Genomic DNA, 24,869 nt, shown 5'->3' on the forward strand with positions numbered 1-24,869 from the left:
GAGTCGAACTGCCCCATAGAGTTTTGAAGAAGCACCTCGCAGATTCAAACTGCCGATCCTCTGGTTAGCAGCCATAGCACTTAACCACTACACCACCAGGATTTCCATATAACTGAGAGCTCCTAGAAATTAAGCACTTATGCTCATCAAAAGACTTCACCAAAATAGTAAAAGGAGAACCCACAGATTGGGAAAAAAATTTTGGCTACCATATATCTGACAAGGGTCTAATCTCTAAAATCTATAAAATACTTCAACAGTTCAAGAACAAAAAGACAAATAATCCATTTATAAAATTGGCAAAGAATATGAACAGACACTTCACCAACCAGACATTCAGACAGCCAACAAACACATGAGGAAATGCTCAGGATCATTAGCCATTAGAGAAATGCAAATCAAAATTACAGTAAGATTCCATCTCACTCCAACATTACTGGTACTATTCAAAAAAAACAGAAAATAACAAATGTTGGAGAGGGTGCACGGAGAGTGGAACTCTTATACACTGCTGGTGGGAATGTAAAATGGTACAACCACTATGGGAAACAATATGGCACCTCCTTAAAAAGCCTAAATAGAAATACCACATGATCCAGCAATCCCACGTCTAGGAATATATCCTAGAGCTTTCACGTGAATAGACATATGCACACCCATGTTCACTGCAGCATTACTCACAATAGCAAAAAGATGGAAACAACCTAAGTGCCTATCAACAGATGAATGGATAAACAAATTACAGTACATACACACAATGGGATACTATGCAAGACAAGGAAGAATGATGAATCCCTAAAACATCTCACAATATGAATGAATCTGGCAGGCATAACACTGAGTGAAATAAGTCAATCACAAAAAGACAAATATTGTATAAGACCACTATTATAAAAACTGAAGATGTTTACACGCAGAAAAAACAATCTTTGATGGTTACTAGGGTGGAGAGAAGTGGGGATGGAAAATCACTAACTAGATAGTAGACAAGTGTTAACTTTGGTGAAGGGAAGGACAACACACAATATAGGGGAAATCAGCACAACTGGATCAAGGCAAAGCCATAGAAGCTTCCTAGACACATCCAAACACCTTAAGGAACTGAGCTGCTGCAGCTGAAGGCTAGGGACTGTGGTCTCAAGGTCATCTAGGTCAACTGGCATAACATAGTTCATAAGAAATTGTTCTACATCCTACTTTGGTGAGCAGCATCTGGGATCTTAGAAGTTTGCAAGCAGCCATCTCAGATACATCTATTGGTCCCATACCATCCAGAGCCAAAGAGAATGAAGAAAACCAAAGACACAGGAAAATATTATTGCAAAGGACAAATGGACCACATAAACCACAGCCTCCACCAGCCTTAGCCCCAAAGAACTAGATGGTACCCAGCTACCACCTACCAACTGCTCTGAAAGGGATCATAATAGAGGGTCCTGGATGGAGTGGTTAGAAATGTAGAACAACATTCAAATTCACAAAAAAAGACCAGACTTACTGGTCTGACAGAGACTAGAAGAACCCCTAAAATTATGGCCCCTGGATACTTTGCTAACACAGAACTGAAGCCACTCCCAAAGTCCACCTTTCAGCCAAAGGTTAGACAGGCCTATAAAACAAACAATAACACACATGAGGAATGTGCTTCTTAGTTCTATCAAGTATATGAGACCAGATGGGCAACACCCGCCCAAAAGCAAAGAAGGCAGGAAGGGGCAGGAAAACTTGATAAATAGACATGGGGAACTTGGGGTGAAAAGTGGAAGAGTGCTGACACATTCCAGGGATTGCAACCAATGTCATGAAACAATTTGTGTATAAATTTTTGAATGAGAAACTAATTCGCACTTTAAACTTTTACCTAAAGTATAAAAAAAAATTTAAAAATACATATTTGAAGCAATAACAGCAAACTGATTAAAGGAATCGATACACAAATTCAATAAGCACTAAGAACTCCAAGCAGGAAAACAATAAATAAAACCCACCCCTACTGAGTTAATTCTGACTCATGACAACTCCATGTGTTACAGAGTAGAACTGTGCTCCATAGGGTTTTATTGGCTATAATCTTTATAGGAGCAGGCTGCCAGTCCTTTTTTCCATGGTGCTGCTGGATGAGCTTGTACCACTCAAATAAATACTAACCTTTAATTAGTAGTCAAATGCAAATCATTTGCGCCACCGAGGGAAAACAACAGAAGAGCAATAAAAAATAATCAATAAAGCTAGACCTAGGAACAGTGTAGAAAAAATGTTGGAAACTAAAGACAGAGAAAATTTTAAAAGCAGAGAAGTAACCTTCAGAGGAGTAATAATAATGCTGACTGATAGATGATTTTTCCACAGAAACGGTGGAAGCTTGAAGACAATGGAATGTTTTAAAGTGCTGAGAAAACACACACACACACAAAAAACCCTGCAAACCTAGAATTCCATACTCAGAGAATTGAAGGTAAAATTAATACACTTTTAGGTAAATAAAAACTGAACTCATTACCAGCAGACCCTCATTAAAAATATATATATATATATATATATATATATATATATATATATATATATATATATATATATATATATATATATACACGTATATATCTTAACCCAAAAAAAACCAAACCCAGTGCCATCGAGTCAATTCCGGCTCATAGCAACCCTATAGGACAGAGTAGAACTGCCCCATAGAGCTTCCAAGGAGTGCCTGGCAGATTCGAACTGCCAACCCTTTGGTTAGCAGCCATAGCACTTAACCAGTACACCACCAGGGTTTCCATATATATCTTATGATATATATATATTTCTTAGGGACCTAAAAACAATGACACAAACAGACATATGTACACCAATGTTCATTGCAGCATTATTTGCATAATAAAAAGGTAGAAACAACCCATGTACCCATCAACAGATGAATGGATCAACAAAACGTGGTACATATATACAATACTACTCAGCCTTAAAGAAAAAATTAAGTCCTGTTACATGCTATAACCTGGATGAACCTCAAAGACATTATGCTAAGCAAAAGAAGTCAAACACAAAACTACAAACATTGTATGGTCTCACTTATATGAAATGACAAGAACAGGTAACTATATAGAGACCAATGGTTACTAGTGGTTACCAGGGATGGGATGGGGAAGGAGAGAAATCACTCACTGGGAAGTAGTGAATTTCTGTCTCTGGTGATGGAAAAGTTGACATCTACTAAGGGCAGTGATTACACAACCACACTAATGTAGCTGTTATCATTAAGCTGTATATCAGAAAACAAAAGGGAGGTAGCCAAATGGCAAATAAAGTGTTTTTATATAATTTTACAACTATAACAGCAACTAAAAAACTTTTTTAAAGATTGTACCTCTTGACACTACTTAAAAAAAAAAAGTACAACTAAACACTTCATGGGATTAGTTTCCTTGGCTCGAAGGCTTAGGGTCATGGCTTCATGGGTCTAGCCAGTCAATCGGCCTAACATTGTTTTTGGAGTTTCTGTTTTACTTCCTAGTTCAGTGAGTAGCAGCTGGGGTCTTAAAAGCTCATGAGCAGCCACCCAAGACAGAACAATTCGTCTCTATTTACCTGTAACAGCAGACAAAGAAGGAGACCCAAGAGTCAAAGAAGGAAATGAACTGCAGGCTTAATTGCTTCCGTAAGCTATTAACTTCATTACCATTATCATGAGACCAGAAGAAATGGATGGTGTCCAGCTACTATTACTGAACATTTTAATCGAGGACCCAACAGATGAATCCGGAGAAAAAGTAGGAAACAGAACTTCAAACTCAAATGGAAACCAGACTTACTGGATCCATTGAGACTTGCGGAGACCCCAAAGCTAATGTCTGGAAATAATCTTAAAGTCTTGATTCAAAACTATCCCATGAAGCTGTCATTAAAGTAAACAAGAGTTTAGCCCAATTAATAAAAAATGTTTGCCTTGAGCATAACGCTCTTACAAAGAATTATACACATGAGCTTAATCTGAAAACAATCTAAAATACAGATAAGAACTTTAAACGATAGGCAGGATAATTATGGTGATGAAACAATACGGGTGGAGACAGTGAGAATGGTGACACAATGTGAATTACGTAGCCAATGTTATCGAACTGTTCATGCAGAAACTGCGAATGGACGTATGTTTGGTTTTGTATATTGCCACCAAAAATAAATAAAATATATTAAAAAAAAAAAGAATGAATACTGATTATTTAAAACAACAATAAAAATACTATCTACTTGGTTTTAAAAATATGTACTTAAAATGCATGGTAACAACACAAAAATTGTGAGGGGATGGATGGAACTAAAATCCTTTAAGGCACCTATAAGGTACTTACCCAAAAGAAATGAAAACTTGTCCACAAAATGACTTGTACACCAATGTTCATAGCAGAACTCATAGTAATAGCTAGAAACTGGCAATAATTCAAATGTTCCTCTACAGGAGGGTGGATAAACATATTATGGTATATTTATACATTGTAATACTACGAAAGAAAATTAGTTGCCATTGAGTCAGTTTGGACTCACGGTGACCCCGTATGTGCGGAATAAGTCTGCTCCATAGGCTTTCGAAGCTGTGACCTTTTGGGAGCAATTCACCAGGCCTTTCTTCCAATGTAATTCTGGGTGGGTTTGAACTGCCAACTTTTCAATTAGTAGTCAAGTGCTTAATTATTTGCACCACCCAGGGACTCCTACTCAAAATGAATGGACTGATAAGCTAAAAATTAGGGATCAATCTCAGAGACATGACATTGAGCAAGAGAAGCCAGATTCAAATGAGTACATACTACACAATTCCATTTCTGTAAAGTTCTAGACTGAGCAAAACTAATATATGATGTTAGAGGTCTGACAACGGTTATCTTCGAGAGAATCAGAAACTGGGATGGGGCAGGTAGAGAGACCTCTGAGATGTTGGTAACCATCTATCTCTTGATCTGGTGGTTGATTACATAGATGTGTTCCCTCTGTGGAAATTTATCATGCTCTATGCTTAGGATTGTGCATTTTTCTACATGTAAATTGTATTGCAATGAGAAGTTAAAAATATATTTCAAACATAAAAAAGTTACACAAACAGTAACAAGACTGTACCCATCACCAAGATCAAGAAAATTTACCAACATAGTTGATCTGTGTGCTGCTCCCTGATTATACCCGCCTCCTCCCGACCAGGCATAACTGCTCTCCTGAATGTAGTGTTCACTATTCTTCTGCATTCTTTCATATTTTCACTCCTTCTATGAAAACCAAGAGCAACCCAGCTGCTACTGAGTCGATTCCATCTCACAGTGACCCCATGTGTGCAGAGGAGAACTGCTCCACAGGGTTTTCCAGGCTGTGACCTCTCAGGAGCAGATCACCGAGCCTTTCTTCTGAGTTACCTCTGGGTGAATTCAAACCACCGACCTCTGCACTTAGCAGTCGACGGCTTGACCGTTTGCACCATTCCTTATCTGTTGTTGATGCTGTGTGTGCCATCAAGTCAATTCCAAGTCATAGCAACTGTGTAAGACAAAGCAGACCTGGCCTACAGGGTTTCCTACGCTGCAATCTTTAAGGCAGCAGATCTACGGGTTTTTTCTCCCACAGAGCCACTGCTGGGTTTGAACTGATGACCTTTCAGTTAGCAGCTGAGCATTTAACCATTGTATCACCAGGGCTCCTCATTCCTTACATAAATTTCCCTAAACAATATATACGGAAAGGAGCCCTGGTGGCACAGTGTTTAAGCACTAGGCTGCTAAACAAAAGGCCGGCAGTCCAAACTCACCAGCCGCTGGTGGGAGAAAGATGTGACAGTCTGTTTCCGTAAAGATTTACAGCCTTGGAAACCCTATTGGGCAGTTCTACTCTGCCCTATAGGGTCGCTATAAGTTGAAATCAACTCAACAGCAGTGGGTTTAGGTTTTTTTGGGGGGTTTAAATAATATGCAGGGATCCCTGGGTGGTGCAAAGGGTTAACCTGTCCAGCTGCTAACTGAAAGGTTGGAGGTTTGAGTCCACTCAGAGGTGCCTCAGAAGAAAGGGCTGATGATCTACTTCCAAAAATTCAGCCACTGAAAACTCTACGGAGCATAGTTCCACTCTGACACACACGGGGTCACTGTGAGTTGGAATTGGCTTGGTAGCAACTAGAGAGAGAAACAATATACAGAACTGTTTTACCTATTTTGAAACTGTATATAAAAGGGTAATTTGATTTCTATTTTTACAGAGTCATTCCAAAAGGAGCATGAGGGAACTTTCTGGAATGACAAAAAATATTCTATATCTTGATTGGAGTGTTGGTTATAATGGTATACACATTTACCAAAACTCATCAAATTGTACATTTAAGATCTGTGCATTTCACTGTATGTAAATTTCATCCCACTTTAAAAAAATTTAATAAAACATTCTAGCTTCTTCATAGGGAATGAATGGGAGGTAGACAGAAGTGGAACCAGGAAGGCCATTTAGGAGAACACTGATGACCTGGTGACAGATAAGTGACAAATTCATCTATCTAAAGGGTAAGCAAGTAAAGACAGAATGTGGACACAGTTCTTTGAGCAGCTTACCTGTAAACTGGAGCAGTAGCTGAAGGGAGAAGAGGGGCCAAAGAAGGGATTTTTAGAGATAGAAGGTCAAGGGCTTATCTGTATGCTATTAAACTTGATGCAGTAGAAAGGGAAAAGCTGCAGACAGACAAGAGATGAGAGATGAACGAAGAAACAAAGTCCTTGAGAGGGTGAGAGGGGATAGGATATGAGGGACAAATGGTTTGGCCTTTGCTGGAATACAATGTCTTCTTGGTTTTGAACTGGAAGGAGACAAAAGAAAAGAAGGAGGGGTATACAGATGCAGGGAAGACTGGTGATACAAAGACATGAGAGCTCCCATAAAATGGCGGCTGTTTTTCAGTGACTATGAGTCATCATCCGGAAGAGGTGGGGGTGGGAGTCTTGGAGACGGTGGAGGAGGTTCTACATGGTATGACACTGCATTTCGAAAAGCCTGGAAAAGCAGCTCAGCATCGTGGGCGTGGCTAAAAAAAATGGAAGGTTCCATCTTGAATAGGTTAAATGCCCATCAGATATCTGCATAAGCTCAAAACCAGGAATACTGTTATTCATCTTTGGTTACGCACGCGAGAGGGAACAAATGAAAGAATGAAGCTTCAATATTTTCAAAAATATTTTATTAGCACATATTTATATTGACGGTCATAACCTGCAATGGAACTGAAGAAAACAAGCTTTTCAGAAATAACTCACCTAAGATATCAAATATATTTTAAATTTTCTCACGTTTAGTTCAGTGTCTTCTTGGAACAAAAGCAATCTCCATCTTCCCATCTTATCAATTCTTCATTTTATCTGAAAAAATAATATGCTGATCTTCTAAAATCATTTGGGAACAGAATTCACCAATGGGGCAATTCTCATAGGAAACGAAACGATATAACCCATATCCCTATATTGCCACAATTTGTGACAATCATAAGGCTATAGCTGATGAAGCTCTTGCCAAGAAGGGTTAACCTCTTCTCTGCATTTGAGAAGTTCCTGCTGGTACTAAGTCATACATGAACATTGAGTGAAGGATGCCTTTAGCTCACATACAGGAGGCACAGGGTGGTCTTGGGCAAACCCTAATATGCCCAGAAGAACAGAAGCACTGGCTGCGTAAGAGAAAAATCAGCACCAAGTGCTGTTTATTTATCATTTCTCAAATTATGAAATGAGGAAAAAAAGATTTAAATGCATAACTTGCAGCATAAATTGTTAGTTGTTTTATCATACTAAATTCCACTTAAAAGGACCCCATTGACACAAGAAGCATGGACTTGGTTGACTGCGCAATCAGAGTTCTGAGCTTCTAATTCCTGTTGCAGTAGCCAGATTGTAAGTGCGTATGCTTTTGTCATTCTGAACTACAGTAATTCAGAACTTCAGCTGCCAAGTTTGGAGCTAATATTCACACACATGCTCTGATCCTAAAATAATTCCCTGCTTTCCATCAGAAGCCCCCAACTCTAATATATACAATGGCAGGATGGATTTTTAAAAAAATAACCTAGACCTTTAACTAAATGTTGCTACAATGTCTTTTTTCTTGAAAATCTCCCCTTTTCTACCATTCCCTTTAATTAGTAGTTATAAACCCTGGTCAAGCAGTAAAATGAAAGAACATGTTAGATACCAACAAACCACAAAGAGTCCTGTTTACAAGGAGGAAAAGGAGAAAAATCTCGGTTTCATGCTAGACTATCCTTTGAGACACTATCATTTTAAGAGTGGAGGCATCAATTATTTCTCCTAGGCTGACAGGTCTACGCATTTAAAGGGTCTTTAGGTCTGCTGAGGAAATACGCAACAATTTCTCTGTATCATTAAACACGACAGGATACCAGTTCTGTGAGAAGAGAGGTTTTTAAAACACCAGTAGAATTCTGATTGTGACCATTAGGCTTAATATTTCAGTTATAGGGGAAACAGAGAGTCATTTTGTGGCCAAAAGAGCATTGGGACCATACTTCAAATAGTCAATTGCACAGTATTTCTATGCCCAAACACTACCTCCATTTCGGATTCCTGTAATCTTAGAGTCTGAAGAAATGCTGGGAGGGGGTTGGGGGTCTCCTCCTCCAATACGACACTCAAGGCAGGAATTTTTTTTTCCCCAGCATCCCTGACAAGTGGCCAGCCCCTGTTTCAATTACTCCAGTGGGGGAGTTCTCAAGAGAAGGTTCCCGAAAAATATGATTAAAGGCTAGAAAGACCCATTCACACAGCAAGTAAAGCTTGCAGGATAAAGGAAGCGTTGCCAAACACTAAAACCAAACTTTCAAAAGAACGTGATTAGGAATTAGCAACGATAGGGGTTAAACGTTTAAAATATATAGGCCCCCAATTCCCGCTCCATCCTTAGCTCCTTTCATTGGCCGGGGTAGTAGCTCCTACAACTGGGAAAGCAAGGTGGCTTTACCCGTCTGATTTCTTAAACTAAAAAATTACTTTTCAGGCTCGCAGCAAGGGTTTGTCAAGCTGAGAGAATATCAAATCCCTTCCTTCCAAAACCAAGCCAAGAGACCCCCTGCTGGAACTGCTAACGCTAAAACATTCTAACTTTGGTCTTAAAATCCTCACTACAGTAAACCAGAACATTTCGGGCTTTCCTTTCAAAGGTTTAAATAAGCAACGCTGTAACTGAAGTTGGTTGGGGTAGGACTGGTGTGTGGGGGTTGATGTTCTAAGCGCAGCCCTTCAACCGGCTGGTGAAGTCTGGCTCGGTACTACGCACAGGCAAGGCGAGCGCGCCGGGCTGAGAAGCCCGCACATCGCCAGCCCGACCCTGGGACGGGGCGGCCCGGGGGGCCCTTACCTGTCGATGCTGATCACGCACAGAGTCATGATCGAGGCAGTGCAGCACATGACGTCCATGGCGATGAAGACATTGCAGAAGAAGTGGCCGAAGATCCACTTTCCCCCGATGAGGTCGGTTACACTGACAAACGGCATGACGGCCACGGCCACGGAGAGGTCGGCTAGAGCCAGGGACACGATCAGGTAGTTGGAGGGCTGGCGGAGCTTCTTGACTACGCACACCGAGATAACCACCAGGCAGTTGCCCGCGATCGTCAGCAGGGTGATCAGCGTCAGGATGGTGCCGATCACAACTTTCTCGGTTCTGCTGTAGTTGACCTGCTCCACGCAGCCCGAGGCACTGTCAGAGATAGCGTCCCAGGAGGTGGGATCCGGGCTGGATGTTATTTCGGCGGTCCCGTGCACCAGGTGCGGGGACCAGGCAGTCGAGGACGGGTCGGTTGCACCGTCGGGGATCATTTCGGGCAGCCCTTGTGCCATCTCCGGCAGGAGTAAGGAGTGCAAGCGGTCGTAGAGGCTCGGGGCACCGGTGTCGTTAACTTCCATCTTCGCACCGTTATGAGCTGCTGCCCAAGGAACCTGCGCGCCTGCTACGCGCGCTGCGACTGTCGTCCCGGGGGCTTCACCTCGTCTCTTTTGCTCTGCGCAGCCAAGCTAGGGGGCGCGCGCTCGTCGGTGGGGGGCGCCCTCGCTCGGCCTCGGGGCCCCGCACGTCCCGCGCCCCCCAGCCCCTGCGGACACCACGGGAGCGCGGCCGCGCGGGAACTTCCTGCGAGAGGCGCTTCGAGAAACCGACGGGCGCTCGGGACGCGCGGGCTCGCGGGCTCGCGAGCGCGCTGGCCGGGCTCGACTAGCCGCACCGCAGTCCGCAGCCCGCAGCAGCGGTTTGGCTCGGCCGGGAGCGCTCGGGAGGTGGCGGGAGAAGTTGTGGAGTGCGCCCCGCCCCTCGCGCCCGCCGCCGCCGTTCCCCTGCGGCAGCCGCGCCGCGTCCCCGCGGCCACTGCCTGAGCCCCTCGCGCTCCCGGGACAGGCTGCCCCCGCTGGGCAGAGACCACCACTCTTCCAAGCCTCCCCACGGTGGGTGGGGTAGCTAGCGGGGCACGCGCCTCCCGGGACCCCGAGCCTGTTCGCCCCGGGACCTCTCTTTGCGGCGGGAGACTCAGACCCCTCCAACGGGCCAGAACATTCTCACAGTGTAATAAATTAGTAAACGACAATTTGGTGGGGCTTTACCCTTAGGTTAGGACCACTTAGGGGGCAGCGGACATTTGAACTCATGGCAAAATGAAGAACCGGGAGGGGGGATTTTTTTTCCTAATTAAAGAATCCTACTTGATTACCACACCAAACAACAAATTGATACTTCCGTTTCCTACTTTGACCACTTACGGGAGACTACGCAGTTGGAAAAGGAGAAGCAGCCGAATGGGGTGGGGGTGGGAGTTCAGAAGAAGAAAAAGGGAGAGCGAGGGAAAGTACGCAATGCTCGGTTGTGGCAAAATGGAGGGTTTGAGGCCCCGGGAAGGTGCCCCCAAGAGGGTTAAACTCGTCTTCCTAACCTTCCAGCCAGCTACACTCAGACCCCTTAGCTCGGAAATTAGACCCTGGCTACCTTTCAGGCTTCATTCAAAGCCTCATGTTGAAATGAGGGTTAATTTTCCCATGGCGTTTCAGAAATCCTGCAGGTAAGGGAAGACATGACCAGTTATGACGTTCTGCAGGAGAATCCTGCAGGTGTCTGTTGATGTAATACCTATTGCCTGAAATCCTCTTGGTATTCAAAACCTGTCAGAGTGGCTGGTTTTTGTTGTTTTGTGAGACTTGCTTCATTCCATTTTGTTTAAAGGTTCTGTTGGAAGCCAGTGGTGATTTCTGTAGTTTAAGACTAAAAAATAATCAAATCTTTGCTTTTCTAGTTAGGCCCTAGTGGATCATAAATAAGAAGAAAAGGAACAGAAACTTAAAAATGTGTCGATCTGAGTACTGAAAATACTCTTGTTCATCAAGGGGAAGGGGGTGTTAGCCCTAGTTTCCAGAGAAGCAAACACAGTTATTGTAATCAGCTGGTAAGTAAGAGTTAAAATTCAAAGCTAGGTTTAGCTTGCTGCTAGGCCCATAATCTTCCTTGTACACAGTCAAAAACATTTTTTAAGTGGAAAAAAATTCCACTTTTTCACAGCTTTTTAACTGTTACCAACATTTCGGAAGCTCCTCTCTGTGGGACAAGTAAATCAATCCCTTGAGTTAGAAGAAGAGTGCAGATAATATCCAGGCTACAGAGCAATACTATATAATAGTTAAGGTGGGAGGGAAGTATCCTCCACCTTACTTAGTATTAAACGTAAAGTCAAACAAAAGAATAATAGTTTGGAGCTGGAAGGCTAAGAGATTATTTAACCTTTTAATAGAGAGAAGGAATAGAGACTGAAAAGTTTTATAAGTTGTCCAAGATCACACGTAACTATGTTGACACGTCTCATTTATTGATTTTATGATTTTGAATTGTCTTTTAAGACCTCCTTAAAATTCCTTGAAAGTAGTAAATTTCACAAGATACACTTCATTTTTCTCATTTTATTTATTTTTTTCCTTTAATACCCTAATTAATTCAGCTTACACATTCTGTCTGGCTCTTTGGAATAGTATTCCACATGAATTAATTATACAATGAATTTGAAAACTAATAGTTTTTATTTGAATGCACAGTCAATATAATTTACCGTCTACACTCTTACCAGCCCACTTATAATTCATAGCAACTTCTGATTTTCTTTTGTTTTTTAGTCGTGGGTGTATAAAAACATGCTGAATAATCATTAGAATACTACTTCCAAAATTACTTCCTCTTTCATTTTCAATATAGCATCAGGTCCAAACTCTCTCTTTTATAAAGTTGTCACCTCTATTTCATTATCCTTTGTGATGGCTGAGTGTATTTCCCAAGAAATTGCTAGGTTTTTAATTTATAAGCTGTCACAATACATAAGCACAGTTATTGAAAATCTCGGCTTCTGCAGCATTACCTTGCTTATGTTGAGTTTACATTTCATCTATGATTATATTATGCCAAAATCCTGACAGAACAATCTGGAATTTTTTCAGTTTCCCTCTAACCTTGACTAACAAATACTTGTAACTTCATAAAAGTGCTAAATTCTCATGTATATTTTTTCCCTGATTTTTTCACAAAGAAAAACTAAAGCTATAGCTTTAAAAATTATTAATGAAATCCTAAATGTTCACCTGAATTTGTCATTTGTTTTTGCCCTTGGTCTTCTGTTGTTTTAAAATTCTTATCAAGGTGTTGTTTCTTCCCCCTCCCCCTGCCTGTCCATTCTTTGGCAGTTATGATGGAAGCAGTAAGGAAGGTGTTGGGATCTAAATCAAATTGTATTCTGTAGTTTTTATCCCTCTTATTTCTTGCATTTAAAAAAATAGTAATGTTTTAAAAAGCACCAATTTTTGTCTAGACTCTCACTGCATGTAACAGCAATCTCATAAAATTGCCAATGAGGGCACGCGAGATGTTCCAATTGGAAATTTCCTGCTCTTAAAACTATTCTAGGGGGATTCCAAAGAGTAGCCAAGTCCCACAACATGAATCATCATCTTTATAAAACTCCTTTTTTCCCCCTCATCTACATTCATATGTTTAATTATGCAAACTCACACATACCCTGCATAGGACATAAGCATAAAACCCATTGCCGTCGAGTCAATTCCAACACATAGTGACCCTACAGGACAGAGCAGAACTGCCCACAGGGTGTCCAAGGCTGTAAATCTTTATGGAAGCAGACTGCTACAACTTATTCCCACAGAGCAGCTTGTGGGTTCGAACTGCGGATGCTGGTTTATGAGAAAATAAACTATCCTGGACAGAAGCTGGACAGAAGTTTAGGATAGCTTATTTTCTCATAAACCCGCATACGCTGACAATCTAAAATACTTCAAGAAGCACAAGTAAAAGAAAGTTGCCTATACCCTAGGATTCATTGGCAACCCACTGATCAATCAAGTGTGCTAAGGTCATGCTGACTGGGGTTCCAATAACTCCCCCTGGCTAACACAGCTGACTTCCTACAGGCTTTCACTTCTCCAAATGTTGTCAGTCTCTCACTTTTACACCTCATTGCCTCCTCACTCAACTAAACTAATTGTCTGGGTGTCCGTTAACCCCAGAATTGGATGAGAAAAGCCTAGGAAATCCAGAAAGTCTTAGATAGGTATTGTGCTAAGATTATCATATACAAATATCTGAATACTACCCACTGGCTAATACTAGGGGTGTAGAGCAGTAACAGAGACACAGGGCACAAATCCTAGAGACAATGACTTAAACCTGTCAACCCAGGTGTTTGGAGGCCCAGTGGGCATAAAAGCAGGTAGTCTAGGACACAGGAACGTCACCTCCTCTGTGACAATCCCCCTTGCCATAGCAGTTTTCATTCTTTGTAGGCTCTTTCAGGTGTTTTGTTCATGTCTTTATTACAGCACTTATGGGTGTATTATGCCTTCTATTTACATGCCTGTCTTCCCCATTAGACTGTGAACTTCCCAAAGGCAGAGATACTTTGTTATTCCTGCCACAAACTTGAAGTTTCATGTTACTCTCAAGTACATTATGAAGAGAGGCAGAGCCAGATCAGATTCAAACTTCCCTCTCTCACAGCCAAGTTTTCCGCCATTGAAAACTCCAGGGTGACAAAAGGAGCTGCTATGCAAGAGTACTTATTCCTGCCACATGCTAGGGGTTCAGTAAACATTTGTCAAATGAATTCAGTGTTGAATAATGCTCATAACCAAGAGTAGTTTATCATTTAAAATAATCCTTTGGGCTTACAAGTGAATTGTAAGTTTAGTTTTAATTTAGATAACTTATCATTTGATGGTGCTACTTTGATTTATACTACTCCTTAATGCTAACTACAAAAATGTATTTGTTTTTCAATTCCTTCCATGTAAAAATTTCCATTCTCTTCCAAGACATATGTAACCTTTAAACCCCCCCAAAAGGTGAACTAGAAAATCAAAGAACAGACACACTCAAGAGCATTTATTTATTTTATTAATTACTCAACTTTTTAAAAACTTTTTTTTGAAATATAAGTGGTACATGCACACCCCCTAGTGGGGAATCTACTCGGCATTGCAAATTCCAAAAAGAACTTCTTAGAAAGCTTTTGTTGAGGAACAAATTGAACATGGTCAGTTTCCCAAGGTCTGAATTTCAAGGACTTCTTCTAATACATGAAAAATAGTTTCTCAATTTAAAGAAAAACAGAGAAAATCAGCATTCACTCCCTGATTGAGTCAACTAATATTTATTGAGTATTAATGTCAGATATTGTTTATTGTTTTAGGAGTTCTTCTTTGGACACGTTAAGTTTGAAACCCTATCAGATATTCAAGTGGAGGTGTCAATGAGGCAGATACAAGTTCAGGGGAAGATCCCACGAGAGAAATAATACATAGAGAAGAGGCTTGAGGATTTCAACCTGGGACACTCCAACATCGTGAGGTCAGGGAGAGGGAGAAAAACCAGCAAAGAAGTATAAGGAGAGGACAGTGAGTTAGGAGGAGAACTTAGGGAGATTGGATCCCTAAAGTCAAAGGAAGAAGGTATTTCAAGGAGGAAGAACTGATCAACTAAGTCAAATGCCAAGTAATATTTCGGTGGAGTAAGAGGGATGAAAGCTGGATTGGAATGGGTTTAAGAAGTAAAGGCAAGAGAGAAAAAGGTGACTGGCAGTGTAGACAACTTTTGGAATTTTACTCAGAAAAATAGCAGGGAATTGGAGCAGAAGCTAGAGGGAAATGTGGTATCTAATGAACCAAATAGAAGGAAGAAGGCTTTTGTTGAAGAATTGATAAGATTCTTCTTATTCTTTGCTTTCTGATGCTCTGTAGAATTTTGGGAATCCTCTAGTCTTCAAAATAATATCTGATCTGAAAATCATTACATCTTCATGTCCTCATTTCCAGGCAAACTATATCTGATCAATTCTTCCAATCATTCAATAAATATGTACCAGCTTACTAATTTTTTTTTTTTTTTTACTAATAGGCACCAGGAGCCAGAGATGCATACATAGGCAGTTCCTTGCCCTGCAAATGTTCACTGCCTGGAGGAAGAAACAGATAAGTCAAGCAAGACAAGGCATGAACTAAACCTATGGAGACCCAGGGGAAAGAGGCACTAGCTCTACCTGGAGAGGCCAAAGAAGTCATGGAGCTAACATTTCACCTCAGGTGTTTTTTTTTTTAGAAAGTTCAAGAGGAGACTAGAGAAAAGGGGAGTACGAATCGGATGCAGTACCATAAACATGTGGAAGTCTTGCCACAGCTGTATAGTGTAGAATGCCTTGAAGATGGTAAAGGTAGACTTGGGGGAGGGGCGGGGGAGACAGATTATAAAGAAACGTGCCATTCAAAGTAGGCATGAATTTTACTCTGTGCGACAAATGTCATATTATTTTTCTAAAATACCCCATCCTACTTATTTAATGAGAAATTCAACTCCAGTCATTCTTGTGACTTCCTCTGCCACAGCCCCCCACATCCAGATTGCATAACGGACCTAGAGTCTTACACCCAAGGCAGAACATTCTGGAAGGTTGATCTGAATCGTGTTCCTCACTGTTGTCCAAGCCCACATGGTCCCGGGAAGCAGTGCTGCAGCTCCTCTGCCCATCTGGAGCATGGAAGCCTTGGCTGAGGCTGGACACCCAGCATCTAAAGTCCAGCCACCCTGGGTCATCAAGCGTCTACTCCCCTAACAGGTTCGCCCACCTCTCTGAAGATCCCTACTCTCTGAGGAAAACCAAATCACATCTCCTCTCTAATCTTAGGAAATTATTCCCTTCCCCATTTCATTTGAACCTTCCTTCAACAACAACAACAACAAAAATTCTCCAATCCCCAGCCCCTACAATTACCCGTTATTGGTCTGGGATTTTGCCCCCCAGGGAACATTTGCCAATGTCTGCAGACATTTTTGGTTGTCACAACTGAGAGGATACTACTGGCATCTAGTGGGTAGAGGCCAGGGGTGCTGCAAATCAGCCTACATACACAGGATAGCCCCCCACAAAAAAGAATTATCTGATCCAAAATGTCAAAAAGTACCGAGGTTGAGAAACCATGCTATAGGCTATATTTTAAAATGAAAATACTATACAACTTGCGAAATGCAAATATTTAGCTGATTTTTAAAAAATCATTATTCCTTTGATTTAGACTGGAAGTAACACATTTTTTAATCAAAACCACTCAAAATCATTTGCCTTGATTTTTAACTGACCATTGATGTTCCTCCCAATACCCTCAAACCTCCAAGCAACCATTCTCATTGAAAGGCTAGTAGTCTTAAACAAGTTTATTTCTCCAGACATATTCCTTCAGCTGCTGCAACTGAACATGATTTAAACTAACTCACCATCGCTAAACAACTTTCACTGCTTGTCTAAGAAATGAGCTGCGTGGAAACTTACTTTGGTTCCAGCCTCATTTTCATTTTTTGCTTTTGTGAAGAAATTCTGCTATGATGAAATACTGCATTCCAAATTTTCTAAATTTTCCTGAATGTGATTTCCTGTGAATTGGAAATATTGTGATGAGTTCTTGGTCTGGTAAAGCCAATGTATAGTGTCTTCTTTTAGCACAGTTATAGTGTTGTTTTGTAATAAACACAATGGTTTGGTATGTAATTTGATAACAATAATCCACAATTTGCTGTGTGGAAAATACTCAAAGTCTACTTTTATTTTCTTATTTTGATACAATGTGTGTGTACCTATAATAAATAAAATGTTTCAGTATGTTGATACATGTGGCATGCAGAATACTGTCAAGTTCCAATTGTGTTACTATTGCTTATAGTGTGACTAGGAGCAGTGTAAAGCCATCAGAGCAGGCACAAGTTCTCTGCTGCAACTGCTCAATTCTGCCTCCATAGCATGAAAGCAGACAATAGGTAATGAATGAGTGTGGCTATGAGACAATAATGAATGAGACTTTATTCATGGGCACTAAAATTTGGATTTTATAAAATGTTAATGTGTCATGAAATATTTTTCTTTTTAAAAATTTCCTTCACTACTACTAAAGGTATTTTACAGCATAGAAAAGGAAGGAATACTCCCAAACTCATTCTATGAAGCCAGCATAACCCTGATACCAAAACCAGGTAGAGACACCACAAAGAAAGAAAATTACAGACCAGTATCCCTCATGATTGGGTTATCCCTCATGAACTTAGATGCAAAAATCCTCAACAAAATTCTAGCCAGTAGAATTCAAAAACATATCAAAAAAAAAAAAAAAATCACCATGACCAAGTGGGATTCATACCAGGTATGCAGGGATGGTTCAACACTAGAAAATTTTCTTCCAACCATTCAAAAATGTAAAAAAAAAAAAAAATCAATCCTTAGCTTGCAGGCCATACAAAAACAGGTGGCAGACCAGATTTGGCCTATGGGCTGCAATTTGCCAACTCCTGATTGAGGTTAACTACATGCAAGATATTTGTAAAATTCTAGTATCCCAAAATTATCATATTTAGTTCTCAGTACAAAAACTTCCTTTTGTAATTTTTGTTCACACTAACAGAACTAGTGGAGAAAGACAAATTAAGCAATATTATCACAATGTTTAACTCAGAGTACTTTTTGGGCCATGATCTTCAACTTCACACTTTGGTGATATAATATGAGGTTGGGCCAAACTTTTCATATCTGGAAACCAGTTTTAGAGCAGGACACAGGCTAGATTTTTCCTAGCCCAATGAGTTTCCCAAAGACACACTTTATAAAGTATGAGTAAATCAGTGTATTTAAACGGGTTATATTGTCAATCAAAAGAGCCAAATCTTTTATCCAGCCTTCAATGGTGAGCCAAGGTGGAGATTTTCCTTGGTGATATTAATAAATAAATTTCTTTTTAATGATTGGGAATTTCCTTAGCATCACATCTATTTGAAGCATGATGTGTGGACTATGGTTAATTATCATGGCTGTTTGTCTGGCTTTTAAGTTTAGAGCCAAAGCAGTTTCCTGTCGGTCACACAATAAATTGACTAAAATTCTGTGTGCTGACAAAATCTTGTCACATTGTGCTTATATGTTTTCTAAGTCGAATGTTAACACTGGCCTCTGTGGGGTGGAGGGGGGGGCCATCTGTAGCCATGGTTACCAATTCTGACCAGTCTACTTTAAAATTATCGAAACTCTCCCATATACAAAAATAAGCCACTTCTTAACGTTGTGCCTTTCTTGGGCACCCTTTCCAAAATATTTTTGGTCATGTCAAAATTCTCAGCAACAGTAATGGCTTTTATATGTTTTTTTCTTTTATCAGCTGCAATGGAAATTGACAGAAATAATTTAGTTTTTTTTTTTTTTTATATCTATAACTTAGCCTTCAAGTTCCAAGCCGTATTTTCAACATATTGCGCAATAAAATTTCTAGTTATTACATTTGCAAGTGCTAGCTTCTGTTCAGGGCCTGTTCTATTTGTTGCCTTTTAAAAACATTATTTATAAACTTGCCTTTTGTAAAAATGTTATGATGCCTGGGTAATTTTTTTTCACTTAATATACAATAATTTCAAGGTAGCATCATTTTATTTGTATTAGAAAATAAACCCTGTTGAAATGTCAGTCTTTTTCTTTCCATTCATTAAATTTAACATCACCCATATTTTTCGTATCAGTCATGGTTCTTCCTCTGATTTCTTTCATAATGGCTTCTTAAGTTATATTCTTTTGTCACAGGCACACTTTGCATATCAAAGAAGTAGGAATACTCTTTACTTTCGCAATCAAATGTGTTCTCATGCTAATTTTATAATGTTCAAGCCTTTTTCATCTTTCTTTTATTTTCCCACTTTTGATAGAGACATAGAAATATAAAATATTTCACTTCAAGTGCACTTAAAAAAAAAACTTTAATATTGCAAGCAGAGATAGCTACCCCAGCTCAAAAGTAGACAAGTTCTCATGACATCAGATCTGTAATGGGAGTTTCTGGGGGAAAGCAAGAAGATGAAGAATTATTGAAGACAGACTCCTTGGATTGATGATGTCCTGTGGTGTCCCACTAGAGTTGTAGGTTTAGCAACTAACTCCTCTGATATGCCCTACCAGGATCCTTGGGAAAGGTTTGGTAGTGGTTCACTGCACAAACTCCACAGCCAAGTGGCAATTAGGGGCAAATACAATGTCTGCCTGGAGGAGGGGCGCCTTTTCCGAACTTGCACAGTAGTTCCTATAAGCGTACCATCATGGGGATATGAGAAGGGGGTTCTGTCTGGGTTGCCGATGTTACCATGCTAGTACAACACAGGCATTGTTCATTGACTTTCTGGCCAAGTGATTAGATAATTGAATACATCTAACACTACTGTATTTGTGTTGATGGGAGTATGTAGGTGAACAAGAGGTCATGGGTTCATTGATTCAACTGGCAAATTTTTACTGATCATCACCTACTTTGTGGCAGCTCTGGATACAGCCCCAGCCCTCAGCATCATGGTGCTTCTCAACTCCAGCTAACTCTTCATGCTTCAACGTTCAGTTCAACTCCTCCAGGAGTCTGTCTTTTACTCTTTTCACATATCTGTAAACTCCCCTCAGTTTGGGCGAGAAGATACTACCAGATGCTCCCAACACACTTGTGTAATTGTGTGCTTTATTGCTTTCTGGTCTGGCTCCTCCTCAGCCTGTAAGCTGCAGTAGGACAGGGGCTAGGCAGAGTGTTTCACCCCTGAAAAACAAAAACCAAACCCGCTACCATCAAGTCAATTCTAACTCACAGCAACCCATAGGGTTTCCCAGGCTGCAAATCTCTACGGAAACAGACTGCCACATCTTTCTTCTGCAGAGCTGCTGGTGGTTTTGAATCTCTGACCTTTGAGTTCGCATTTGATGGCTTTAACCACTGCACCACCAGAGCTCCTTTATACCCAGGAAGGATGACAAAAATGCAAAGAGGAGAATGCCAAAGGCAAAGTCAGCACACACTGATATTTAGAGGTCAGTCCAAGAGAAAATGGCCTTCAGGGAGACTGAGAAGAGTCCAAAGCTTGCTTTGCAGGCTGAAACCCACTCTTTCCTTCTAAACTTATCGCCAAAGTGGAAATGATTCAAAAGCTATCTTGTTTGAGCTTAGGATCCCTTCTTGGTATAATAGGAACAGCAACTTCTATCAAACTGACTAGCCACCGTGAGGATTAAATCAGATAACAGATGTAAAATGTTTACCACAATAGTTATACAGTAGTGTTATCTCCCAGTCAGAAATTGCCAGAGTCTTCTCCAGGCTCCAGCTTGCTGCCTCAGCCACCTTTACAGGCCAGCTTCTGAGCTGCCCCTCTTCTCTGCACCTCTCCCCTATCCGCTCCTGTCCTTTCCTTCTTCCTGCTCCTCTCTCTCTTCTCACCTCCCTGTTTCCTCTCTCCTCTTTTCTTTCTCTCTCCTCCACCTCTTCTTTCCCTTCTCCCTTTCCCTCCTTTCCTCTCCATCCTCTCCCCCACTCTGGAGCCAGTAGACTAGGCTAGAATTGGCCCAAATCACAGGGACCCACATCTAGTTCTATCATGATTACCTAATTCTCTGATTTCTCAGATGTAAAATATGGATGTTGGTAGAAAATAGTACTTCATTTCCACAGTTGTTCTGAGAATGAAATGACATACAAGTACTTGGAGCCCTGGTGGTGCAGTGGTTAAGTGCTCAGCTGCTAACAGAAAAGTTGGCAGTTCGAACCCACCAGGCGCTTAGAGGGAGAAAGATGTGGCAGTCTGCTTTCGTAAAGATTACAGCCTTGGAAACCCTATTGGGTAGTTCTGCTCTGTCCTATAGGGTCTCTATGAGTTGGAATTGACTTGACAGCAATGAGTTTATCTTAATTGAGACTCAGAGAATATTACCTGACTATGAGTCAGAATCAACTCGACTGCAACGGGTCTGGTTTGGGTTTTTTTTTTTCACTTGTTCGTTTTTTAAGTCAGGCGACAGAGCCCTGGTGGTGCACTGTTTAAGACATTGGCTGCTAACCAAAAGGCTGGCAGTTTGAAACCACTAGCTGCTCCTTGGAAACTCTGTGGGGCAGTTCTATTCCATCCTACAGAGTCTACTTGATCACAACAGGGTTGGTTTTTTATTTTACAGTCAGGCAATAAGGAGCCCTGGTGGCGCAGTGATTAAAGCCCTTAGCTGCTAACAGAAAGATGGGCAATTCAAACCCACCATCCATTCCACAAGAGAAAGATGTGGCAACCTGCCCTGTAAAGGTAACAGTGTTGGAAAACCTATGGGGCAGTTCTACTCTGTCTTGTAGGGTCACTATGAGTGGGAATTCACTTGATGAAACGAGTCTGGGTACAAGTACTTAGCAAACAGCCTGGCTTTCAGGGAAGTGCTCAATGACTATTATCTATTCACTTTTTTTCTCACCCTTTCTCTTCCTCTTCTTCACTAGGCTCAGGGTACAGAACAGAAGTCCAGGTAGTGAGTGTAGTCAACAGCATCAGCACCATGACCTTCAAAGAAAGAAGCCCTCTTCGATGCTATCATTTTTCTCAGTTAATTTATCATTTTATTCACCTTCATGACACGTATTTCTGGCAAACCTAGATTTTATGGGGTGTCGTTGAAAATGCCCACCTGATCCTGCAAAATTAGCACCAGACTTTCTAATGAAAAGCAAGGGATTTGCTTCTTATGACCTCGTTCTGTTTGCGAAAGCCATAGTTTCCACCTTTCTCACTTAGGAAATACGTAAAAAAAAAAAAAAAAAAAAAAAAAAACCCAGTGCCATCAGGAAGTAAGTAGAGGGAAAGAAAAAAATCTTCCTTCTTTACAAAGTTTAACTAAGGAATAAATTGCATACTACTACAGGGAACAGGTCCTTCTTACAATTCCCTTCTGAGAACAATGAAGAAATGTAAAGGAGTCTGACCTAAGGAGTGATCAGTGGAGCCGAGACCAGCTGCACACCGATTGCGAGCACGAAAGTTAAAGATATATCACTTTGGCATGGTCCTGATATCCAAGACCCTGGTCAGTGGACTCTTCTTATTCAACCAAGTACAGAGTACTTTGGATGTTGTCAAACTGGTGGGTCAGATGAGGCCAGAGGGTGTCTTAGTCACGCACATTGGACCACGTCCTGGTTGGTGAAGAATTGGAGGAAAAAAACTGGCCGTTCATTACGGTTGAAAAGCACTGAGGTAAACTCTAGTTTTGTGTGGACGGATAACTGATCTATCAATCTTCAAGAGCTCATTTATAACGGAAGTCCAGAAAATGGAAATATCAAACACTTCACATTTCAAACATCAAACAGTATACAGTTCTCGAACGGAAAATTGTTAAACACTTCAGTTTTGCACCTCTCTTCTCAAGTCTGGCTAAACCAGGTTGGCGCGAACCGCTGATCCTACAGAGAGCCCTGCCACCTTGTGGTTGAAGGTGTTGACTGAAACAGAGCAACTGCTTTGCTCGGGCTGTCAGCTCCCATCTCGTTAAGCCCATTTTAAATCACAAATTGACATTTAGGGAAGGAAAGAAAAACGGTTTTCTTAAATGACTCTTTAGCACTTCCAGCCCTTGGCAAAAATGTCTGCTTCACGCTAGGCTTTCAATAAAAGTTGTATGCATGCACTTCGAATGAATCACTTAATATATTACAGGAGGAAAAGTGTGGAATTTGAACCCCTCCAAGGGAAACCCAAACATTCTCATTCGGAAGAAGACAAAGTATTGAAGTGAGGCTGTTGATTTCAACACAATAACTTGCTGGTACTTGAAGGCGGGGCAACCCCATTATACACTGCCGTCCAGTCGACTCCAACTCCTAGCGACCCGATAGGACAAAGTAGAATTGCCCCATAGAGTTTCCAAGGAGCTCTTGGTGGATTCGAACTACCAACCTTTTGATTACCAGACCTTTTGATTACTAGGGTAGAGCTTAACTACTACGTCACCAGGGTTTCCCAAAGGCGGGGCAAGTGCCCACGAATCGCCCCAAACAAGTATGCATTTAACGGGAAGGTGGGACTGACGACGCAGGTAAACTACAATTCCCGGCATGCCCCAGGAGGTAGGCCCGGCGGCTGCGCAGACCAGCGCGCACTGGCGGTCATGTGACGTCGGCATGGCTGTGTTTGCGGATTTGGACCTGCGAGCGGGTTCAGACCTGAAGGCTCTGCGCGGGCTCGTGGAGAACGCAGCTCACCGTGAGTCGGCCCGGCATGGCGGGCAGCGAGACCTGTCTGTCCATCTTCGCTTCCCCCCAGACTGTCGGGCCTCGCTCCGGAGGGATTTGGCAAGGCCGGGCCCCATTCATGTTTCCTGGGATGTCTGGGGTGTCCCTGGGGCTGATACCCGCTGCGGTGTTGCTCAGATCCCGAGCCCGCGGAACTGGAAGGGACCGGGTGGGGTGGGATGAGGGGTCCAGGTCCTCCTTTTCTGCAAACTGCGGAACCTGAGGTTCAGAGAGGGCCTAGGGCTCCATAGCTGATGGGTGGCAGAAGCCAGGGCTAGACTCCCACGTGTACAGTCTCTTAAACCGGTGTTTCTAACACCACTCCTCCCTGTCTCTCGCGACAGTGTGTCTCAGCAAATTGGGGAACGTGGAACACAGATAGGAAGTGCTGTGAGGGCTCATAGAAGGGGTGTGAGTGAGGGAACATTATTTCGTGGAAGAGTAGATGGGGGCAGAAGACATACTAGGCGGGGGGCAGCATAGCCAAAATATGAGAATGTTTCTCATATTTGAATCAAAGGGAGTGAAGGCCCTGAGAGACACGACCCTCGTTTTAATCGTTGGGTTTACTAATGGCTTCTGTCTCCCTTTGGCTGTAAAGTGGCGGGGGGGGGGGTGAGGGAGTAGAGCGATTAAAAGAAGAATAAAGTTTCTGTGGTAAGACCTCTCTCTCTGAGAGTTCTCAGCTTGTTTTAAAAGCTGATGCTGATACTTTTCAGAGGTGGTGCTAGATAAACCCACTCCTTAAGAAAGTGAATCACGTCGTTTCTTTTGGTCGTCTTTATGAAGTAGCCGTAGTGAAACGACTCTTCCCGTTGCAGCAACTAATTAGCGTTGTCTCTCTGAGACATGCTTTTCTCATTTGTAGAAAGGAGGTTAGGTATGACGTCTAAGGACCTTTCGAGCTTATATGCTTTGATGGTTCCTTTAAAATGATTTTTTTTTTCTAGTGTAACTCACCTCAAGTATTACCTTCTCAGTGTTGCTTTTTCTGATGTTATCCCTTTACAGAATACACTATGAACTGCTTTTGAGAGGGGCCATATCTTATTCTTCTCCATATTTCCTGTGCTCAACATAGTCATTGGCAAGAATGCAGGCCAGTTACTCAGTTAATGTTTGTCATGAATGTTTGATCTTTCTTTTCAGTTGGCTATTCAGTTGTTGCCATCAATCATGTTATTGACTTTAAGGAAAAGAAGCAGGTAAAGT

At 41.5% G+C, this 24,869-nt stretch overlaps 2 protein-coding genes across 6 annotated transcripts in view; one reads left to right on the top strand and one right to left on the bottom strand.

Annotated features, from left to right (window-relative positions):
* The window catches only part of HTR7 (5-hydroxytryptamine receptor 7), a 94,494-nt gene extending 84,486 nt beyond the window's left edge, over window positions 1–10,008 (bottom strand). For all 3 annotated transcript variants that reach the window (XR_007513476.1, XR_007513477.1, XM_049855649.1), the window contains exon 1: window positions 9,385–10,008. Coding sequence is in view for 1 of the 3 variants with exons in the window: in XM_049855649.1 (XP_049711606.1) it covers window positions 9,385–9,932 (548 nt within the window). In the remaining 2 variants the exon portion in view is untranslated. The remainder of the gene's footprint in view (window positions 1–9,384) is intronic.
* Window positions 10,009–23,530: 13,522 nt separating this feature from the next.
* RPP30 (ribonuclease P/MRP subunit p30) overlaps window positions 23,531–24,869 on the top strand; it is a 34,540-nt gene continuing 33,201 nt past the window's right edge. For all 3 annotated transcript variants that reach the window (XM_049855466.1, XM_049855468.1, XM_049855467.1), the window contains exons 1-2: window positions 23,531–23,628; window positions 24,807–24,862. In XM_049855466.1, the coding sequence (XP_049711423.1) occupies window positions 23,547–23,628; window positions 24,807–24,862 (138 nt within the window). In that variant the 5' untranslated portion in view covers window positions 23,531–23,546. The remainder of the gene's footprint in view (window positions 23,629–24,806; window positions 24,863–24,869) is intronic.

This window comes from Elephas maximus, chromosome 16 (assembly GCF_024166365.1).
Source record: "Elephas maximus indicus isolate mEleMax1 chromosome 16, mEleMax1 primary haplotype, whole genome shotgun sequence".
Classification (NCBI taxonomy): Eukaryota; Metazoa; Chordata; class Mammalia; order Proboscidea; family Elephantidae; genus Elephas; species Elephas maximus.